At 34.3% G+C, this 23,418-nt stretch overlaps 1 protein-coding gene across 1 annotated transcript; it reads right to left on the bottom strand.

The window, feature by feature from the left end:
• Positions 1–1,977: 1,977 nt before the first annotated feature.
• LOC308413447 (vomeronasal type-1 receptor 4-like) lies at positions 1,978–22,041 on the bottom strand (the record flags this gene model as incomplete). Its single annotated transcript, XM_080908425.1, has 2 exons — positions 1,978–2,108; positions 21,252–22,041. 2 exons carry the CDS (start codon positions 22,039–22,041, stop codon positions 1,978–1,980), a joined length of 921 nt encoding a protein of 306 aa, XP_080764551.1.
• Between the last annotated feature and the right edge of the window lie 1,377 nt (positions 22,042–23,418).

Here is a 23,418-nt window from a genome sequence, read left to right as displayed (position 1 = left end):
CTGAAGACCTAGCTATTCCACTTCTGGGCATATACCCCAGAGACACTTTAATACACAACAAAGATATATGCACCACAAAGTTCATAGCGGCTCTATTTATAATAGCCAGAAGCTGGAAGGAACCCAGATGTCCTTCAGAAGATGAATGGATACAAAAATTGTTGTAAATATACACAATGGAATACTACTCAGCCACCACAAACAATGACTTAACCAAATTCTTAAGAAAATGGCTGCATCTAGAGAATATCATCCTGAGTGAGATAACCCAGTCACAAAAGAACAGACATAATATGCAGTCACTGATAGTTGGATGCTAACCCCAGAGGCTTGCACTCCCCCAGAAATAACTCACAGACTGTATGAAGTCCAAGAAATAAAGAAAACAAAAATATATACATATATTTACAAAACAAGAAGACTTTGATTATTTCCATGTTGCGTTTTGTTTTGCATGTACTCTACGCTTATTGTAACTATTAGGTTTTCAATGCATACTGTCAAGCCCTTGAAAAAAATCAAGTACTGACTAAAAAAATATATTCACATGGTTTTATGTAAAAATTATTTCAATGTCTGAAAAAACAGTACTGACAAAAATGTATAATTTTAAGCAAAAAATATTTAAAATTTGTACATTTATCTTTGTTTTGTAAAATAAAGTCGTTTAAAAATGTTTTTCTGTACATTTGAAAATGATGTAATAAGCTAGTATTGAGGAATTTTTGCCAATTATCACCATTTTAATTTTGTAAAAAAGGAAAATTCCCAGTGCACTTTTTCAATTCATTAAAGAAAAAATAAATATATTATTGATATTAGATACTAGAAGTACATTATAATATTGCATGATTTTATGATGTTAGCTAGCATAAAATATCTATCACCTCATTTTATTTATTTAGTTATCCCACTGAATATCATTATTTTAAATTTTACTTTGTTTCAAAGTAAATATCCCTTATTATTAAAGGGAAAACTTTGGAAATATTTACTGAAGAATAATGTTCTCAATGGACAAGTTGATGCATGACCTTTAACATTGCAGTCAAGTTATAGGGGCAGACAACCAGAAATTTGAGGCTTTCCTGGTCTACATAGATAATTTCAAAACATCCAATGAATTACAAGGCAAAACCATATCTCTAATAACATTCTCCCTAAATGATTAGCATTTTTTCATTGCTTTTTCCAAAGACAATGATTTGGAGTCTATTTCCAAAAAAAGATTCTTAAAAGACATATCATTACTTCTTACATTCAGAAGAAGAAGAATTCAAACTTCATTAAAAGGAACAAATGAAAATATTTAAAAATTGGATTTAAAAAGAAATCACATCCTCAAATATATAAAGTATATTTCACTTTAATATTTTTTTAATTATATATGTATAATGGAGTTGGTTGCATGTGAGTGTGAGAGTTAGTTTTCCCCAGAATGTTGATATACACAAGAAATAATTCATAGAATTTATGAAGCTCAAAAAGAAGGAAGGCAAGAATTTGGATGCCTCAGTCAGTTGTAGAAGGGAGAACAAAACATTCATGAGAAGAAATATAGGGACATATAGAGGAGTAGGGATTGAAGGAAAGATCCTTCAAAGGCTACAATACCTGTGGATCCACCACTTATGCAGACACCAAACTCAAGAAATTTTGCTGATGCCCAGAAGTGAGTCTTATATATCTAACTCATTATGATGAACTGAACTTTCAGATGGGGATGTGAGTGAAAGAAACCATTTTTTCTTTTAGTTGGCATTGTTAGGTATTTTGTCTGAGAAACATGAAAGTTATAAAACACTTCATCTAACGCTTTCTAACAAATAACAACTGATAATTCCAAATAATGAAAGTGTCGTTTAAATGAAGATTAGTTTTTCAAACTGTAGTTTTAGCAGTATATAAAAGATAAAAATATACAAAAATGTATAAGAAAAGTAAGATGCCCAGGGCTCATATCATATTTGGAGGAAGCTATCTCTTACCAAAGAAAGTTAAAAACAGATTGGAACTAGATTTCATATTGCTGATGAGAGCAAAGGGGCAAAATATTGGAAAAAAAATTTCTAGAAATGTAAATATATTTACTCCCCATATCAGTGGATCTTTTAAGCAGGTTCTTATGATGGCCACAATTGAAGAGAATGAGTAAGAGATGATAAATGTAAACAGCAGAATGAGGATATTTTGGCTGGCTCTGTCTTCTGGTGAAACTTTCAGAAATTGCTGAGCACTGTGGATGTGTTTGACATGTCTCTTATGTTTGTAGAGGATAGTCATCATGGAGACACTTGAGCAGGCCATGAGACCCAGACAGAAGACATCAGAGAAGCACAGTAATAATAGATACAATGTAGCTGCTACACTGCCAGAAGGAAAGGATAAACAGTACCCATAAGAAAACCTGTTTGTTGCATTTTTCTTGTAACTAGGACCTGATATTCTTAGTGGAGTCAAGATGTTTAGAAGCAGGTTCACAAGCCAACTGACTGAGCAGGAGGGACCAATGTACTTGGAGGCTCTGTATTTAAGCTTCATCCACCTTGAGTTACTGGGGCTGATTGTAATTGCTTGGAAACAACTCAGTAGGCACATGGTATAAAGAGACATTCCCCTTGTTATTCGAGAAATAGACACAATCAATTTACATCCTATGTCATCTAGGAAATTTTTATACCCAAAATATGTCATTGTCTGTGGAAAGCCTCTTAAGATGATAGTCAAGCAGTTGGCAATAGTCAAGTGCTCTATAATCACGTCTTTGGGCATTAAATGCTTTTCTGTAAATATCAAAATGATATAATAAAATAGTATTGAGGAATTGCCACACACTCCCACTATAATCTGGCAGAAGATACAAGTTTCAATTGCAAAGTTTCCAGGATCCATTTTCATTTCTATTAAAAAAAAGAAAATAAACTTAATTTGGGCCCATGTCTCTGAACATGCATTATAAATATGCATTATTTTGTGAAGTAAGCATAAATAAAGCATTCACAACTACAGTGTATTTAATAGTTTTCTTTCTACAAAAAGATGTTAAAAACAGTCTTATTTATAAATTAGATAGTATCTATTATTTTAATGTAACAAGATAATAGAATATGTTTACTCAAGTTTAATATTTTCTCTGGACATGATGGTAGGCATCATTAATTTGGAGTCAAAAAACAAAGGCAGACATAATTATTAATTTCTTGGTACCCTAGTTTTTGGTAGTAGTTACAAAATTATTTTATAAAAACACATATATATTCACATTATTACTAAAAGATTAATGTATAGTTCTTTCTTTTGAATAAACTCAAAGTTTTCAGGTAAATTTGCAAATATGCAACATTTAATCATAACATTATTTGCAAAATTCCATGAAACATTCCAAAATCATTAAAAAAAACCCACAAATATTTGAAATGTATAGTTTGAATGAGTGAAGAAAAAGAGAGTATTTTAAATTTTATTCTGTTTTTAATTGTGTTATTGTTTGGAAGGTTGCATGTTTGTTTGATTGCTAGAATAAGTTAAAGGCTTGTCTTCAGGTACATCTAGATTTGTAGAAACCATTAAGAGCTAGGAAATGAACACATGTGAAAAGTAACAAGAGGATGAACTTTTATACTTTATTCATTTTTCTACCCTAAAAATATTCAAAACTGAATTTGAAAAATACCTAAAATATAAAATAAGTTGAAATTGGTTCACAACTTGGATAAATTCTCATAAAAAATTCAGAAATATCCAAAATGTGTGTAAAACAAGGCTCAAAATTGTCAATAATTAAGGGACCACAGGGAGGGGATGGAAGTGTAAACTGCAATGAGAGATCATCACATACTAAATAAGAAGATGTTAGTTTAAATAAATTACCATAAATAAAAGCAAGAGTGAAAATGGCTTAGTATGTGGAGGACAATAACCTTAGTGCAAACTTCATAGCAAAGAAAAATATTGTAGAAATATAAAAAACAGGACTGTTGTCTTCAACATAATTGAAGAATAATTACAAAGTTCCACTTGTATTACTGAGTCACCTAGATGGTAGGTCATTAACTCTTGTTTATCATAGTAACAAATACCATACAAGGAATCTAGCACATACAAGTAAACAAAGCCTCACAGGAAATTACCAGTATTGAGTCAGAAGGATAAAGGTATTCCATCCAAATGCCTTCCTGAGTCACAGCAGTTCTCAGAAAAAAATGTCAGAAAGACACACTCTTTTATTTTTTCTCAAATGGTTGGCATAACTTATTGATCAGATCTTCTGATCCTAAAAGAGTCTGTGTACACTGTATATCCAAATGTACAATGAGATTATACATATATGTGCTCAGACTAAACACAAATGTTAATGTTGAATTACTCTCAAACTAAAATGCTAAAATTTTCAGAGGAAAATGTTAGCAATATGAAGCCTAGATGCAAGTATACACCAACAACACAGGAAATGTGCCAATAATTAAATAGTGGAACTGCATGAAGTTAAAAGCTTTCCACACAAAAATTTAACTACCAGTCAAGTGTTGATAACCTGTGAAATGGGAGAAAGTCTTTGACTTCTCTATTTCACTAAGGAACATAAAACCTACATGCTCAAAGTCAAATACAGACTAAACAATCTCTCTATAAACTGTCCAGCAAGCAAGTAGTTTAAAAAATGTTCAAAGTGTTTTTATAAAACATGGCACCAATTGGCAGTAAAAGGTTCCTGATATTATTCAACATGTTTACCCATCAAGTCAGTGCAAATTCAAAATTCTTTGAACTGCATTACACCCCTTAGAATGATTAACATTGACTAGATAGATCATAATGCAGATTATGGTGTAGAAAAAAGGAATCTTGATTCTGTAATGGAAGGAGGTTAACTTTTTTGTTCATTATAGAAATAAATATAAAGATATGTCAATAAAACAAAAAAGGATTGCAATATAACACAGCTGTATAAAATCTGGTCATATACGGAAAGGACTATAAGTCCTGTCACAGAAACACTGCACATCCACGTTACCTGGATAACTTAGAGCAGTAAAGAAATGAGGGTCATCTGCAGACAATTGAAGTTTGGTATAAATACAGAACAGATCTGTAAATCTGTAAAGCAAAACATAATCATGAGGCTTTCAGGAATTAGATGGAGTGCAATGATTTTAGCAAGGTAACAGACTTGGAGAAAATAAAGCAGGCATTCTGTCTCAAACACTGATGTGAATCATGGGCTTTCTATATATGTAAGTGTTGAGAGTTCTGGAAAATAAAACCAAAGGAAATCACAAAATTAGGAAAGCAGGCTTGTAAAATCAGGCAGAGGATGATGAAAAAAAATGTATCTTTAAATTGAAAAAGATTATATGCATATTGTGTATATCTGTGTGTGTGTGCATGAGAGAGAGAGAGAGACAGACAGACAGACAGAAAGACAGAAAGACAGAAAGAGACAGAGAGACAAATGGTGAGGTGAGGGAGGGAAAATGGAGGCTGTGGGAAGAAGGATGAGAGGGAGAGAGTGGGTAGGAGGAAAGAAAAAGAAAAGTTTTAGAAGAGAATAAAAAATGAATGTAATGGAAAATAATATGTGGAAATTTAATAATACTATGTATGCTAAGTAAAAATGTAAAAACAAAGCCAAATTAGAAATAAAATGTTATTTTGTAGTAAATTTTGCTATTTATATTCAATGGAATGTGAATAAGATGCAGTCAGTTCTTAAAGATCTTAGGAACATTCTTGTCTTATTTTTTTCTATAAGAACTGTATTACACTGGAAGAAAAAACTTGAACACGGAGTCTCATGAATGAAAGCTGATTGCTCTTCCACTGAGCTACAATCCTAAACTTCTTGTACGCATTTTATGTAGGCATGTCAATTTGTAAAATAATTGTATTTGTAATATGTATATATATCTTGATCATAGAGATGACCTTGTCATTTTCTGCATAGAAAAGTTGTATTTATGTCCCTGGAGTTTTCCTTGCAGACATATCACAAATTTTCATTTATCTTTGCGTTATGGAATGTGCTTTCAATCGCAGCAATTTCTCCTTAAAATCAATGTATTTTTACATTCTATTTGAAAAGCTTTATTAATTATTTGGATATAACAAACATCTTTCTGAATGACATTTTCATGGTGTAGGTGCCCTATGAAAAAAGAATAGATTTTTTTAATGAAAAATGGCTGTTTCCTCCACCAATTTCACTACTTAGTAGGAATAGAAACAAATTAAAATCAGAGTCTTAAAGATGTACCTCCAAGACCCATGGCTGCGACCACATATAAAGCAGAGGATGGCCTGTTGGGCATCAATGAGAGGAGAAGCCCTTTGTCCTGCGAAGGCTCAATGCCCCAGTGTAGAGGAATGCCAGGGCAAGGAGGCAGGAGATAGTTGTTAGGTGGGTGGGAATGCACCTTCTTAAAATCAGGGGAATGGTGAATTGGGTAGGGGTTTTGGATGGAAAACCAGGAAAGGGGATAATGTTTGAAATGTAAATAAAAATATTCAATAAAGACAAACAAGAAGCAAGAAAAATCAGCAAAAGGAAGTACCTCTTAAGTCATATCCACAAAAGAATCATTCACGGGTGCTGAATATTATAATCATTTCACATGACCATCATATGTGTGATGAATAAAAATTGCTTTATACAAACAATAATATAACAACTATCCTTTAAATGGAAACTAAACACACTCCAAACATGGCTATAACATGAGACATGCAAAAGGATAGAAAGACATAAAGAGAAACAGAAACAGAGAAAAGGATATGAGGAAAAGGCTAAATAAATAAAGTAAAGAAGAAAATGAGGTGCTATCTGTGATAAGAGAGACTCAGTAGCAGCTTGTAGAAGGAAAAGGGTTTGTTCACATAATGCAGGGAGCACTGGAGACAGTCAACTATGCCCTAAGTTATAATTACTCCAGTTTCATCCAAAAGCCCATTCACGTTCCAATGCCTTAACAAAACCACAGTCTCTTTTTTCAACTTTGTATTCCTTAGGTTCATTCTCTCTTTCTTTACCAAATTATCTCTTCCTCTCTTCCTATATATATTTCCATTTTTGGTTTTTTCTTTATTTCCCTATTTCCCCTTTATTTCAGTACTGCAGATGTAATTTTTGATTCAGATTTTAACTACAACTAAAATTAAGAGACACTGTTGTGAAGAAAGTATGATGCTTTCAGGAGCACAAGAATGATTTCTCAAAAACTGGCTTCCTAATGTCTTCAGTACTTACTGCTGTGCTCCTGAAGTCTCTCACCTCAATGATGGATGACTCCATTGTAGTGGATGTTGTCAAGTACAGTGAGTCAGTTGAAGTGAGACACCCCTTCTTACTTAATGGTTCATGATCTCCTGGTATTCTTTCCCAGAAGACAAATCATTTCTGAAATTAGTTCTAGAACCATGGTGACAGGAGTCTGAGGTAACTTTTAAACACCTTTGTTTTGTGATCCTGTCAGAAAACAATGCAAATAGTAATGTGGTTATAGGAGCAATTCCAAGGATTTGGGAATTAGAATAGAAACATTTCTCTCAACTTTTGAACACAAAGAAGATGATATAGAGGCACGTATAAGGCACAGGGTTTCATTGTTATGAAAATGTAATTTTATGACTTTGTCTCTGTAGGCTCTTTCTCTGTCACCCATTTCTTACACAGTTTCAACATATCAAGTGTTTTTTGTCCCAAAGATACTGAGGACAAATGGCTAACTGAAGAGCCTATTAGTGTATCATATTAGACTCTGCTGCCAGCCTCTCACAGCATTGCAAACAACCTCTTACAGAGTTTGCCCCTTTTAACACTACCCCTATCATCCTACTTAAAACTCTTAAAACCCCCATCTTTTCATCTTATACCCTAGCTCCTTCTATCCTTCCAAACCCACATATATTTTTGAAAGGTCATGAGCTCTTGAAATTGTTGCTTCTCATGGTCCTCCTTGTCTTCTTAGTTCTCCTCACACACTGTTTCCTTTTTTTTTCATTGTTTTCTCTGAACTCTTCTCTTGCTCTCCTCACTTCTCTCCTCTCAGGGCCTGTTTCTATGTGCTGGCCTTTTCTAGTATCTACAACTTTTCAGTACTCTTGATGCTTCCACATGTTTCTGAATAGTCTCTCCTTCATGTTTACAGTAAAAATATGTTTTCAATGAGACCTTACTATAGCCATGCCCTAATTTTGATTAAAAACTGTCCAATAATTATTTCATTCCATTCTTTAGGTTAATATTTTGAAATGATTTATCCAGGTTCTGTATGACACTCTCTGTTGACTTTTATGTTTTAGGGAAATACAGTGTATGTGAATAAAAGAATTTATACCCTCTGGGTATAAGTTGGTATAAATCATCTTAGTGTTATTATGAAGAGGACTAATGGGAGCTTAGCTCTAAATGAATGCAGGTATACATAGGAATTCGTGCCAAAGAAGCAGGTTTAATGAGGCATCATTATATATGGAGGTTTGCCTTTCTCAACATGGTTACAGAAGATTTAAATATGATTATACCTCTAACAATGTTTCTAGTTGCAGCATGAGAGTTTTGATATCTGATATGCCTTTGTAGACTCAATTTTGACAAAATCATAAATTCATTTTTAAGTAAATGCTGTGAAAATTCACAAAATTATGTTTTGCATGTTTGTTTCTAAACCATGAAGAGATTGGTATTTTCCTTTATCATTTTAGGAAAACATATTTTTTCTAAAATAACTACTTTGTTAGATAGTACAATCAGGAGACAAGAAAAATTGTTGATTTTTTAGGGAACTTAGTTGAGTGCCCAGAACCTATTTAGTAGAAATCAGATATTCAAGGAAAATCTAGCCCTCCTCTGACCTGCATGAGCAATCATTATACATGTGTAACATACATACACATTGACAAAACATTAAAACATATAAAATTAAATATTTTTAAATGATAACTACCTTTTCATAGACAGCTACATTTACTTAAGATAAGGCATTAGTTACATTAATATCCTACTAATTTGATTTGTATAAAAGAGAAATATTTTCTTTATCTATTGTTTATGGAAATGAAATATGAGTATGCCTAAAACGTTATTGTGCTAATAACTAAAGAATTCCTCCTTTAAGAACACTCTAGGTAGATTCTTGAATTAAAAAAAATAAATTTTATGCATATTTCTTTCTTGATATAAAAACTTTTATATTCACTGGAATTTTGTTTAAATGCAATATAATTATTCAATTAGTCAAACAAACTTAAGACTTTTGTAAATGTCTGGTTCTGTACTTAGAGAGTAAAGCCCAGGGTTAGTTAATGAACATAACTGGAAAGAGAAAAGCAACAGAAAATATAGTTTACACACTTAAAAAATGGGAACCAACATGGTGAAAGTCTGGCAACAAAATTATTTATAATTGCACAGGATTTAGATAATAGAGCATTTCCCACAGCAGAAGGGAGCCTCCACATGCAGTGAGTTGCTGACATATGACTGGTGTGCAGCCTGGAAACATAGTTATTTATCCTGTGGGGAATGGGTCACTCTTTCTTAGTTTCTGGTTCCCCAGTCTGTGCTGGAGAACTGCTCAGAGAAGCCAGGAACAGCTTTGTTGTTAGTCCACAGGCTTGAGACAGTGTTGAGTCTCCCAAACTCTGGGACACCTAGGCTTTGTGAGTCCTGAGGACTTGGGAGCAGAGTCAGGATCCTGCAGTCTACAGATGACCTTTAGCCCAGGGTCATGTGAAAGGGAAGCTCTGTCTCATCTCAGTGATGATTGTCCTGTGTTTTGCTTAGAGAGAGAGAGACCTTCTGCCGCAGGCTTAGGCTGCAGCTCAGTAGTCTCCAACAGAGCATTCTCCATGGCTCTCCACCGCAGATCTTGGTGACAGAGATAGTCATTTGTTTTAAACAGTTTATGGAGAAAAGTGGATGCATGATTATTTATCAGAGACTGCCTTGAGATTAAATTTCTTTTGTAGAGCAGAATATTTTTTAAAGTTTAATTGTGGATCTTAGTTATATAATTATTAAAGATACAACATCAAGTCCTAGTCGTTATGAAAACTGCTATTATGAACTGTTAAAAATGGTAAAAATACAAGTTAAGAACAATTAGGAATGGCTAATCAATACAAAATAATACTCAGTCAAACTCATAGTCAGATTGGACATTAGTCTATTTAATTACAAAAATATTTACAAGGTTATTCAAGTAATAAATAGCTAAGGATAAACAATATTTGATAATTCAAATATAGTATAAATACTTCATCTTCAAAATTCTCAGAGATATGACATTTAAGATTATTTTATAATTAAACGAAGTTTTGGTTATGAGACAGTTTTGCCATTCCACGCCAAAGAAGATGATAAACATCCATGACCTTCATATTACTTCAATTATGTCAAGCTACTAATTGGGCAAAGAAAATGTCATGGTTCAACTATAGACAAATCTGGGTAGGAAGGGCAAACACACACAGAGTAGTTAACTACCAAGCTCTGCCAGGACAGATTAAGCAAGTCTTCATAAATTATTTTGCCTTTTTAAATTAGATACTCTGTATTTATATTTTAGATATTATCACTTTACCCCACCCTTCTCCCATACCAACTCCCCCTCCACTGGACTTCACAAATGTGCACTCTCTCCTGATCACTCTCTCCAGCTCATTGCCCTGGCATTCCCTACATTGGGAAAACATGCCCTCCCTGGAACCAAAATCTCTTCTCACATTGATGCCAGACAATGCTATCTTCTGCTCCATATGTAACTGGATCAATAGGTCTCTCCAAGTGTGCACAGAGGTTGGTTTTTTACTTCATGGGAGTTTAGGAATGTTTGGTTGGTTGATAATGCTGTTCTTCCCATGAGGTTGTAACCCCTTTCAGCTCCTTAGGTGCTTTCTTTGGCCATCTCATTGGTATACAGGAGTTCAGACTGAAGGTTAGCTGTAAGCATGCTCAGCTGTATCTATATGTGTCTAACACAGTCCCTGAGGGGCATCTCTTTCTGGTTCCTGCCAGTAAGTACTTTTGGGGATCAGCTATAGTGCTTAAATTTGGTGACTGGTATTTGGTAGATCCCAAAATGAGGCGCTTCTGAGTTATCTTTTCTTCAATCCATGTTTCTCTATTTGACCTTGCATTTCCTCTGATAAGAGTTATGTTCTCTTTTCTAAGAAGGACTGAGGCATCCCCATTTTGGCTTCCCTTATTTTTGAGCTTCATAATCTCTGTGAATTGTTTCTTGGGTGTTGGGTATTCAGAACTTTCTGGGGCAAGAACCCCCTTATCAGTAAGTGCATACCATGTGTGCTTTTATGTGACTGGGTTACTTCACTTAGGATGATAGTTTCTAGTTCCATCCATTTGCCTATGATTTTCATGAAATCATTGTCTCTAATAGCATAGTAGTATTCCATTGTGTAAATGTACCACACTTTCTGTAACCGTGCATCAGTTGATAGATATCTAGTTTATTTCCAGCATCTGGCTATTATAAAATAAGAATTCTATAAACATGGTGGAGCATGTTTCTGTGTTATATGTTGGAAAATTCTTGGGCTTTATGATCAAGTATGAAATAGCTGGGTTTTCAAGTAGTACTATGTTGAATTTTCTGAGGAATCAACATACTGATTTCCAGAGTGATTGTACCAGCTTAGATCCCCACCAACAGTGAAGGAGTCTTCCTCTTTCTCCAGATTCTCACCAGCATCTGCTATCACGTGAGTTTTTAGCTTACACATTCTAACTGGTGTGTGGTGGAATCTCAGAGTTGTTTTGGCTAGCATTCCCCTAATGACTAAGGATGTTGAGCATTTCTTTAAGTGTTTCTCAGCCACTTGTTATTCCTCAGCTGAGAATTCTTTATTTAGCTCTGTACCCCTTTTTTAATGGGATCATTTGATTCTCTGAGACTAGCTTCCTGAGTGCTTTGTATATATTTGATACTAGCCCTCTATCAGATGTAGAATTGGTAAAGATTCTTTTCCAATTTGTTGACTGCAATTCTTTCTACTTAACAGTGTCCTTAGCCTTACAGAAGCTTTGCAACTTTGTGAGGTCTTATTTGTCTATTCTTAATCGTAGGGCATAAACCATTGGTATTCTATTCAGGAATTTTTACCCTGTGCCTATGTGTTCTAAACTCTTCCCCACTTTCTATTCTAATAGATTCAGTGTACCTGGTTTTATGTGAAGGTCTTTAATCCACTTGGACTTGAGCTTTGTACAAAAATAGGAAGCACTGATTTACATTCTTCTACATGCTAATTGCCATTTGAACCAGCACCATTTGTTGAAGAGGCTGTTCTTTTTCCATTTGATGTTTTTTTTTCTTTTTGTCAAAGATCAATTGGCCATAGGTATGTGTGTTTATTTCTGGGTCCTCAATTCTGTTTCATTGGTCTACTAACTTATCTCTGTAACAATAACATGCATTTTTTAATCACAATATCTTTGTAATATAACCTAAGATCAAAGATGGTGATTCCCCTAGAAATGATTTTATCTTGAGAATAGATTTTGCTGTTCTAGGTTTTCTGTTACTCCAGATGAATTTGCAAATTGCTCCTTTCCAGTCTATAAAGAATTGAGTTGGAATTTTGATGGAAATTGCATTAAACCTTCAGACTGCTTTTGGCAAAATGGCCAGAAAATATCTGTCGGATATACTGGGCTGGAAGGCTGAAGATGATGCTCCAATGTTATAGAACAAATATTGGGGAGTGTCCTGACATTTAGTTGTCTCTTTAATTTCTACAATTTTTGGAAGCTGTATCCCAAGATTTCCTAAATACTCAATATTTATTCCTTCTCATGGCATCGAAAATAGATATCCTTAGCCTAACAATTAAACTTATATTGTTTAACATTTAGAAAGATGTTTTTAAGTTAATATTTTAAATTAGGATATAAATTAAGACAAAAATTAAATAAAATACTGAACTCCAATTCCATCAAAATGAAATAGTTAATAAAATACTTTTTCCTGAGTTATAAAATTTAGACTAGATATCATAAATGTATGACATTTTTTACTTTTCACAACTCTTGCGTTTGTTTTTAACATATCTAAAAAAGAAAAAAGAGCCTTTTATTTGGTTAAAAGAGAGTATTATTGAAGTTTGATGTTTTGCTATATGTTGTAATTCTAAATGTTAACACCAAGGCCTGATTACGCATATGGATGAGAAATTGGTACATACACCAGGTGCTGCTATGTGATCCTGCAAACAAAGTTCTTTCAGACTGGTAAACACAGATGCTTACAACCTGTAGCTGGGAAAAATTGAGATAGGTGACATTTTGGTGTTCCCAGGCCTGGGGTCTGAGGAGAACTACAAGGAGGAGAGAAGAAGGGATAAAGAGGAAGAAGCTGCTATTTGGTAGGTGAATCATGGAAGCATAACTATGAGTGTCATTCTATTGGAGTTAAGAGCTGTCCAGATGAAACATGTCAAATTATAACTTGTGATTACTTCTATAGAAATAGATCCTAATATCATAGAAGGTGCATATCTGTCCACACTAGTTCTGATGGAGGCTTATTATAATATAAAAGTTGTGTGTCTTTTATTGTTGAACTGAATGATCAAAAGCAGAACAGAAACCTCCATTGTAAATTAAATATTTTATACACCATGCATACAATACATTGTTATCCTGCAAAGAAATACAAAAGATTGCTAATGCTTCTGGAAAGAAAAAGACTTTAATGCTGAGAAAAATCCTTTTATAATAACTCACAAAAAAGTACATGGTGATAATCTAGAATAGCAAATCTTTTCTTCTTCCCTTCTCACCTGAGCTCACACTTCCAGAAGACTCAAAAGCAGAGGTGGTAGAAGCATTCGTATTTCAGCCCAGACATCTGTGTGGGACTTCTGGCCCGAAGTACCACAGCTATTCTCCCATGTAAGGATTTAGATGAAAGAAATACATTACACTAATAACAGAAACTATGATACCTAGTCAGAACTTCTTCCCAAATGTAATTATTGTTCTTTTCCTCTGAATTAGTTTTCTATCAGCCCAGTTACCAACTGTGAAAAAGATATTCAAGCACTCATCAGTCAGACTATACATGAATTTCCACATGTTTCCTTCTGTTGATTACCATTTCTCTACCATGGCAAACTTGTCCTTGCAGTGTCCACTGATGAGAAACCTCTTTATGACCAGTTGAGAAATTATGTGGCTCTGGCTATACTTTTGTTGCTAAAACCACTGAGCTAACATCTCCCAATGTCTTTGCAGCTCATGCTTTATCCAAGAGCCATAGTCATTTGAACAAAATTAGAGGTGAGCACTTGAGGAGTGAGAGAGGCTTTGTCAATAAAATCCTGGGTTAGAGGAAATTTTTTTAACTTAATGTTATTTACCTTTTACACATGGATGTAAGATTCTCTAAGTTGTGAACCCAGCCTTTTGTGAGTCTCTAGAAAATTTAATTGGCAGATTGGTACCTGTTTTGTGATTGTGGATCTGTTTCAACTTTTGCTGGATGTGCAAAACTATACATTGAAAAAAGATGAGACACATACTGTGAAAAATCAGTTGTGTCTCAGTTGGTTTCATCCTCACCTGACAGTAGACTGAGCACAGCAATAAAACACACAAGCAAACAAAATAAGGAGAAAAACCCTTTCTTCCTGGTTTAGTCACAATGGAACCTTAACTCACCTCCAGCTCTGTATCTACAATGCAGTTCTTGAAGATTCCCTGGAAGAAGACCGCACCATAAGCATGGATAGGAATTTACCATGGTGAAAGAGGACAGTACTGCACTAGACGAGATAGGAAGATCAGCACTTATCTTCCAGGAATTCTGATTTTGTATTTTCACATATGTTCATTCTATAGTTGTGAATATTTCCTAATTCTCAAATTTTTTTAAATCCAAAGCATTTCAGTGAACAATGTCAAACAAACCTTAGCAAGTAGAATAAGAAAGAGGACAAGAGGTACCAAGGAGTTGTCTAACACACTGCATAGCAAAGACAAGCTCAACCATATTCACTTTCTGTAGGTAGACAAAGGTCTTTCTGCTCTGAGAAAATGATGGTTGATAAACATGATATGAGGACTATAGTCTGGGGCAGAATTAAAATAGTGCGGCAAAATTAAGTAGTATTTGTTTTCTCTTCTTTTCCTTTCATTTCTACTTTTTGTTGATTGGGTGTTTTTGCAAAAAAAGAATCTTGCACTCTGCTTACAAGTGCACTAACTAGTTTTTCATTCCTATCTTAGGGTTTAACTGCTGTGAAGGGACACCATGACCAAGGCAACTTCTATAAGGACAATATTTAATTGAAACTGACTCACAGTTTCAGAGGTTCAGTTCATTGTCATCAAGGTGGGAGCATGGCAGCATCTAGGCCAGCAAGGTGCCGGAGTATCTGAGAGTCCTGCATCTTCATCTTTAGACCTCTTAAAGAAGATTGATTTCTAGACAGTTAGGGTATTAATGACATACCTACTCCAGCAAGGTCACAACTCCTAATAGTGCCACTCACTGGCTCAAGCATAGAGAAACCATCAAAATGACTTTGTACTATATTTCAGTGGCTTCTGCCCTTCCAAAGCTGGGGTTCCTTAAATGTTCTACTTCTTTATGAATTCTTATTGTATACTCCTCTGTTTTATTTTGTTTTGTTTTTGATATATTGCAATTTTACATTGCTCTAGCTCTCCTGGAGTTCTCTGCAAAGCCCAGGATAGACTCAAACTCATAGAGATTCACCTGTCTCTGTATCCAGTGTGCTGGTATTATAGGCATTTGACACTAGAACTGTATTTTACAGTCACTCCTAATTTAGGTTGAATTCTGTCTTCAGAAATTTATGTTTAGGTCTAAATCAGAATGAATACAGTAAGATTTCAGATTTATGTGAAGGACCTCAACATAAAGGACAGAACCCAAAATGCCATAATCCAAAAGAAGACCAGAAGCTCAGTGATTAGAATTTTGCAGTTTCTAATTTTTCCTAGAACTACAACACTGAAGATTTCGAGTGTTGAAACCTCAAGCTGCACATCTCCTCCATAATTAAAAAAATGCCACATATGGGGGTTAGAAAGCAACATTCTTGTTATGGATTAACCACAAGTTAAGCCAAGGATGCAATCTCCTGGATAAAGTCCCATCATTGTTTTGGCATTGTTATTCATTCCTGTTGATATTCTGCATTTTACTAAATTAAAGCAACACTGATCACATGAAGCATTCACATAAAAACATTTGGTTTTATGCCAACAACTTATTACACAGAGTGTCACTGTTTTCTTTGTGAATGTAAATTTCAGATGACAGGATTGATCCTAACAATTAGAATAAATGGAGAAAACCCCTGATATTTAAACTCACCACATAAGAGAAGAAGGCTGGAATAATTCTATGACTTTAAGATTCAGCTTGGATTACATTATTGCTAGGATAACCAAAGCTACATAAGGAGAAACCTTCTCAAAAATAAATAAATAAAAAAGACAAACAGAAAGGACGCATGAAATAGTGAGGCAGCCATGGAATGCTGTACTAGAAAGTAAGAAACCATAGGATTTGGGTACAAAGTAAATTTCATCTTCTTGGTCAGTTGCTGAGCATGCCAGTCTAAATGACATACTTTTGGGAAAGCAAGAAATGAAATGGAGAAGATCCCGAGAAAAAGAAAGTCCAGGCATAACCCTAAAATGGGATCCAGCTCAACAGAAGGCCCCATGTACTGACACCATTACTGAGGCTATGGAGTACTCATGAAAAAGGGACCTATCATGGCTGCCTTCTGAATGACCCAATAGCAGCTGAAAGAGTCAGATGCAGATATTTGTGCCTAAACAATGAACAGAAGCTGCTGAACCCTGTGATTGGATTAGGGAAAAACTGGAGGAAGCTGAGGAGGAGGGTAACCCAGAAAACAGATCAGTAGTATAAACCTAAAACCCAGAGATCTCTAAGACACTGAATCACCAACCAGGCATCATACACAAGCTAATATGAGACCTTCAACACATATACAACACCAATATACTTATTATGTGTATGTGTGTGTAAAAGAGAATATGTGTGTAATATGTGTATATGTATAGACACACGCACACACACACACATATATGTATATATATATATGTGTGTGTGTGTGTGTGTGTGTGTGTGTGTGTGTGTGTGTGTGTGTGTGTGTAAAAGAGAATAGAGAAAAAAACCTACTCATTTTTTGTCACACAGTTTTAATTTCCACCCAGGCCACAGTCATCATATCATCTCTATCAAACAATTTCTCAAGTAGAAAATACATGCCCCTCTCTTTCTGGAGAGACATGAGTCAGGTTCAGCATTTGTATTTCATACATTGTGCTTCAGAATTGTTCTGATCACCTGTTGCATTGTCTCATTCTATTAGCGTTTATTAGATTTTGCTCCCCAAAGCATTTTGAATCCAAAACTGTGAAAATTAGGATAATTTTACAACTATGAAATGAACTATGTGTGAGAACATAGGATCAGAATTCATGGGAGATAAATGTCAATTCCATGACCACTCTGCTGTAATAACCCACCTTCAGGGCTCCACATTCACGCCCAGGCCCTGGAGGTGCCAGTCTGGCTCTGATCCTGACTGTTCCTTTTCATCCTATTTGCTGACAGGAGTATCTTTGAGCTTAAATCTAGATCCCTAATACCATCTACATAAGGCAATGAAAAACTTTTAAGGCACTTTTGACCAATTATGTGTCATTGCATATGTGTCAAATAACAGAAACAAATCCAATAAAGAAATTAAGAGTAATTAGGAAGAGTCCCTTTCTGTGTGCCCATGGTGTCACAAGGAGGAATGTAGAAGCTCAAAGACACAATGCTAATGAAAAGAAGTTGATTCATGGCTTTGATGAATGTGTCAGAAGCTTGAAACCTTTTCCAATACCCAGTCATCCTTGGAGATTGATTTAAACTTCAAACAACAGCTGGATTGAGAGTCTTGAAGGAGGGAGATACAACAAATATTTTTGTATCCAAATCTTTAATCCACATTTTCTACAAATGGCTGAATTTTTACTGTGCTGTGGTTATTCATCATTTATGAACTATATGTTCTCTATACCATGTATAAAATGAATTTTACATGAATACTTAACATATAGACTCTTATTTGGGATTATTTTGCTCTAAAAGTTATTATATATTATGTTTAGTACTCACATGTATGTTTGCCTTCCTACACTTAAAAACAAATTATTACTAATGGAGTATATTTAAAACACAGTATGCATATTACTCTTTGAGAATATCATATATGTTCATATGCACTTATATCATAGTCACATCCTAACTCCTATATTCACCCCACATTCCCAATTCTTACAACTTCATGTCTTCTTTTATTTGTAACACACCAATTTTGATACCAACCAATGAACTTGGTTGACCTACTAGAGGTAATATCTTTAGGAAAAATTGATTCTTTCTGCAGGAACTTTCCATAGCTCCTCAGTTAGTGATGTTTTGTCAAAATTCCTGTCCCCAATTTTTGGAAAGTTGCCTACCCTAGTATTGTGTCTTCCTAATGTAGGCAAGCACAACTGTGGAGAATTCATGAGTGCAGAGGGCCTGTTGAGGTAATTGGCACTGTTTTCTTCTGATTCTCTATAACATCTGGCTCTTATACTCCTCCTATTCATGACTTTGCTTAAGACTTGTGGTGTGGTGAATGGCACAAATATCCACGACAGACTCAATCTTTGCACTATGAAAACCATGTGCACAGCACACAGAAATTTCTTTGATGAGTTCTGAGTGTTGCACTAAACTATTATAGAAATTTATAGGGTAGTTTGACAATGTGTTTATTTAGGAAAATAATGATACTAATTGTATCTATGGGGTCTGTGAGATCCCTAGCATATATTCTTGGCTTAATTTTTAGGGTCAGGCTTCCTGAAGAGCAGTAATTTTTATCCTCATATGACAACTAAAAGAAAATTTATATTTCTGATGGCCTTAAGAATCTTTAGCTATAAATTTATCTTCCCTGCCACTTCAAAACTTTAATTTTCCTACTATGTGGTGTCTTAAGACCACTGGAAACATCTGTTGACAGTATAGACTTGTGATTGTTACAATTCATTGTTTATATGACTGAAGATGTGGTGGCAAACTTTTCTTCTTTGAGTTGCCTTTGTCTGGTTAGTATAATAAAACAAATAACACATCTATCAGATAGTATTACTTATTTTTTAGATTTGGTTGCCTTTTCTGATAGTTCATAGTATGTGTGTCAGATTATGGTAAACTTTTTCTTCAATTCAATATTCTTAAAACACTTTCTATAATTTTGTAGTAAGGTTTCCATTTCCATGATACAAACGTTGAGAAGTTTTACTATTTAACATAACTGCCGAATCAACAAGAAAATTATGTGCTATATGATAACAACATGCTCATGGAAACATTGCAAAAGTTAATAAAAAATTTATCCATCCAATTTTACTTTAGATTATATTGCTACCTAAGAATGTTTCATGTGTGTGGATATTATGCATGCTGAATGCTTGCCTGGAAAATGAGGTGCCCTATGATCCATAAGTAATACTATTGTAGCATATATCACCGAGTGCTTACTATACATATCCTACATAAATCAAACATCACATTACATAACCCCAGTTTAGTTATTAAAACAAGATAATTTATTTATATATGACAACATTATCCCATCTTTTAGCACCTTTAATATTTTCATCACATTGCTGCTGTTTGTGATAGAAGATAGTACAATATTCTCATGAAAATTCTAAGCAAGAATAACTGTAGCATTAGCAACTTTCATTCTTTAAAATATGTTTACATTCAAAACATGGAAAAATGCTTCATAATAAGATAAGACAAATTACTATCCAGAAGAAATAAAAATATGACTGTAAACTTCTCAGACATTTAGAGGTAGTCACTAAGTGACAATTTTTGTAATATGAGTACAAAGCTTAGAGATATAAATTAGACTAAAATCAAATACTTGAAACAGGAAAGAATAAAAATATGCTCAATGTTATACAAACTAAAATAAGATAATATTTATTTTCTTGTGAAAAAGTAAATGGGAACAAAACTGAAGATCAGGTATCTCTGACTTTTTTTAATCCTTGATTTCACATAAAAGAAAATGTAATACTTGCCTTTGTGAGGGTAATATTTTAAGGGAATATATGCTTCATTGTTTTTCTAAAAAAAAATTTCAAGCCAATAAGATATTTGAAGATGTAGAAACTATATACTAGAAGCAACAAACAACAGCTAGGAGATAAAGAGCTGGCTCACTGGGGAAAAATTCATCAGTGATTTTGGAGTTCCATTCCCAGCAAGTATACCAGGTGGCTCATAACTGCGCTTAACTCCAGTTTCAGATGATCCAATGTGCTCCTCTTGCAGCTGTGTGCATTAGGCAATGCACATAGTGCACATACATGCACTAAGGTACACACATACACAAATAAAAAAGTAAACTATAATTTTTAAAGAATTTTTTAAAATTTCAGGGCCTAGCAGAGAGCTTGGTGACTGAGAACACTGATGGCTCTTCTAGAGGACTCAGGTTTTATTTCCTGCACTAAATGTTGTCAAACAGGTGTCTATAATTCTAGTTCTACTGGGTTTAGTTCTTTACAGGAATATTATGCATGTGGTACACAGAGAAATATGCAGGAAAAATTAACAGGTTGGAAGAAAGAGAGACAGACAGACACAAACACACACACACACACACACACACAGAGAGAGAGAGAGAGAGAGAGAGAGAGAGAGAGAGAGAGAGAGAGAGAGAGAGAGAAGAGAGAGACCATAAGGTCAGGTCTGACAGGTATATTTTTTCATAAAAATTGTCTACTATCAGATAACTCTTATAATAGGATGGTTCTATGTATTTGAAAATTTGCTTATTATTGTATAATAAATACTGTAAAAGAAAAACACCACTATAATAAAACAACCATGTTCAAATCACATGACAAAGAAGTCTATTAAAATATGACTAACATTTTCAAAATGCATACTTGGCATTCTACATTAGGTAAAAGCATATTGTAATATCCATGAAGCAAAAGATTACCTTGGCTCATGCAATATTTGAAGGAAGCTATCTCTTATTACAGAAGGATAAAAACAGGCAGCAACTAGACATAAAATTGGAGAAGATAACAAAGGGGAAATATATTGGAAACCATATTTCTAAAAAGATAAATATACTTAATCCCCATAGTTCTGTACCTTTAGAGTAGCTTGTAAAAATTACATGTATAGAAGAGATTGAGTAAGAGATGACAAATGTGAGCACCAGAATTAAGATAGTTTGTGTGGCTCGGTCCTCAGGAGAGACTTTAAGAAAGTGCTGAGAACTATGGATATGCTTGAGTTGCCTCTTGTGTCTGTAGAGGATACTCACCATAAAGATACTTGAGCAGGCCATGAGACCTAGGCACAAGCCATCAGAGAAGCACAGTAGAAACATATACAATGCAGTCGCCACATTTCTGGAAGTAAACCATGAACAGTATCCATAATGCACTATGTTAGTTAGATTTTTGTTGTAACTGGGTCCTAACACTCTTGCTGGAGTCAAGATGTTTATAAGCAGATTCACAAGCCAACTGACTGAGCAGGAAGGTCCAATGTACTTGGTGGCTCTGTGTTTAAACATCACCCACCTTGAGTTGCTGGAGCTGATTGTGATTGCTTGGAAGCAACTTAGAAGGCACATAGCATACAGGGACATCCCCCTCACTATTCGGTAAATATAAGCTATCAATTTACATCCAATATCATCCAGGAAATCTTTAAATCCCATATCTAACAGTGTCTCTGGAATTCCTTTTGAAATAATAGTCAAGCAGTTAGCAAATGTCAAATGCTCTATAATCACATCTTTGGGCATTAAACGCTTTCTGGTGATTATCATACAGACATAATAAAATAGTATTGAGGAATTTCCAAGAATCCCCACTGTAATGTGAAAGAAGAGGAATATTCCAGATGCCAAGTTTCCAGGAGTCATTTTCATTTCTGTTAAAAAAGTAAATAAATTTGTTGTAATTGGGACCCTGGAAATAAACTGAGTTTCCATTATTTCATAAAGTTAGCTTAAAGAAAACAATTATCACTTTATTGAACTTATATAGCCCTTTCACTAAAGAATATATGAACGATTTATCCTTTTTATTAGTAGATATTCTACATTATTTCAATGAAAAAATATCAGGTATGTTTACTAAAATTTAATGATTTCTCTGGATGTGGTAGTTTACTCATCTATCTTAGGACTCAAAAGACAGAGGAAGATAGATCTATGAATTTGTGACCCTACAGAGATAGTTCCAGGACAGTCCTTGCTACATACAGAAAATAACATTCTCAAAAATCATAAACAAAATCAACTAAGTGTAATGTATTCATTTCTTTTGACTAAACACAATGATTTGGGTCAGTTTTCAACTACAGCAAGTTTCAAATCGGCCATTATTTTTTCTGAAGTTCAACTGAAACAATTAAAATTCATCAGGAATAACAACAGAACACTATTTGAAAATAATATTTACAATGAGTGATTAAATATTTAGAATATTTAAAAATATCCAAATTTAAGGTACATGTTGTCTTAAATGATGTGTGTGTTTGGCCATTGCACGTAAGTGGCAGCAGACACAATAGGGTTGGGATCTCATAGAGTCAGATGTGTAGGTTGTTGTGAGTCACCAATAGGAGCTAGAAACTGAACACAGATTCAAGGTAATATCAGTATATTCACTTTCCTCTCTACCATAAAATGAATATTTAAAACTAAATTTGAAAAATTAAAATTTATAAAACAAAATAGAAATTGGGTTTATGACTGACATAATTTTATAAATTCAGAAATGTCCAAAGTGTGTGCAAAATGAGGCTAAACATCAGTAATAATTATGGGAATACAGTGATGGGGCTCTAATGAGAGTAACAAAGAGGGACCATTAAATAGCTTATAAACATATACTAAAACATATAAAGATAGAAGCAGGAGTTTAAGGGGCTGAGCATAAGGAGAAATCACAAGCACAATGCAGACCATATGGAAAGCAAACTGCTGTAGAAACTATACAATTTACTATTGCTTTTCTTTAACAAAATTGAAAAAATAATAACCGAGTTTCAATGTAGTCTTATTGCATCTTCCACATACTGAAACATCAATGATTGTTGTTAATAATGACAAATGTTGGGTGAGATTCTGGGGGTATGAGAAGATACCAAGACAAAGAGCAAGCTGCTAGTGTTGAGTAAGGATAAATCAGAAATCTAGTTTTCTCTGTCGTTGCCTGCAGAGTCCCAGCAGTTCACAGAAAGAATTTTCAGAGATAAAATTTTTCATGTCATCAATGTTTGGTATGACTATGTACTGAGA

The sequence above is a fragment of the Micromys minutus genome (genome assembly GCF_963924665.1).
Source record: "Micromys minutus genome assembly, chromosome: 32".
Lineage (NCBI taxonomy): Eukaryota > Metazoa > Chordata > Mammalia > Rodentia > Muridae > Micromys > Micromys minutus.
This window is presented reverse-complemented; position numbering and strand designations above follow the sequence as displayed.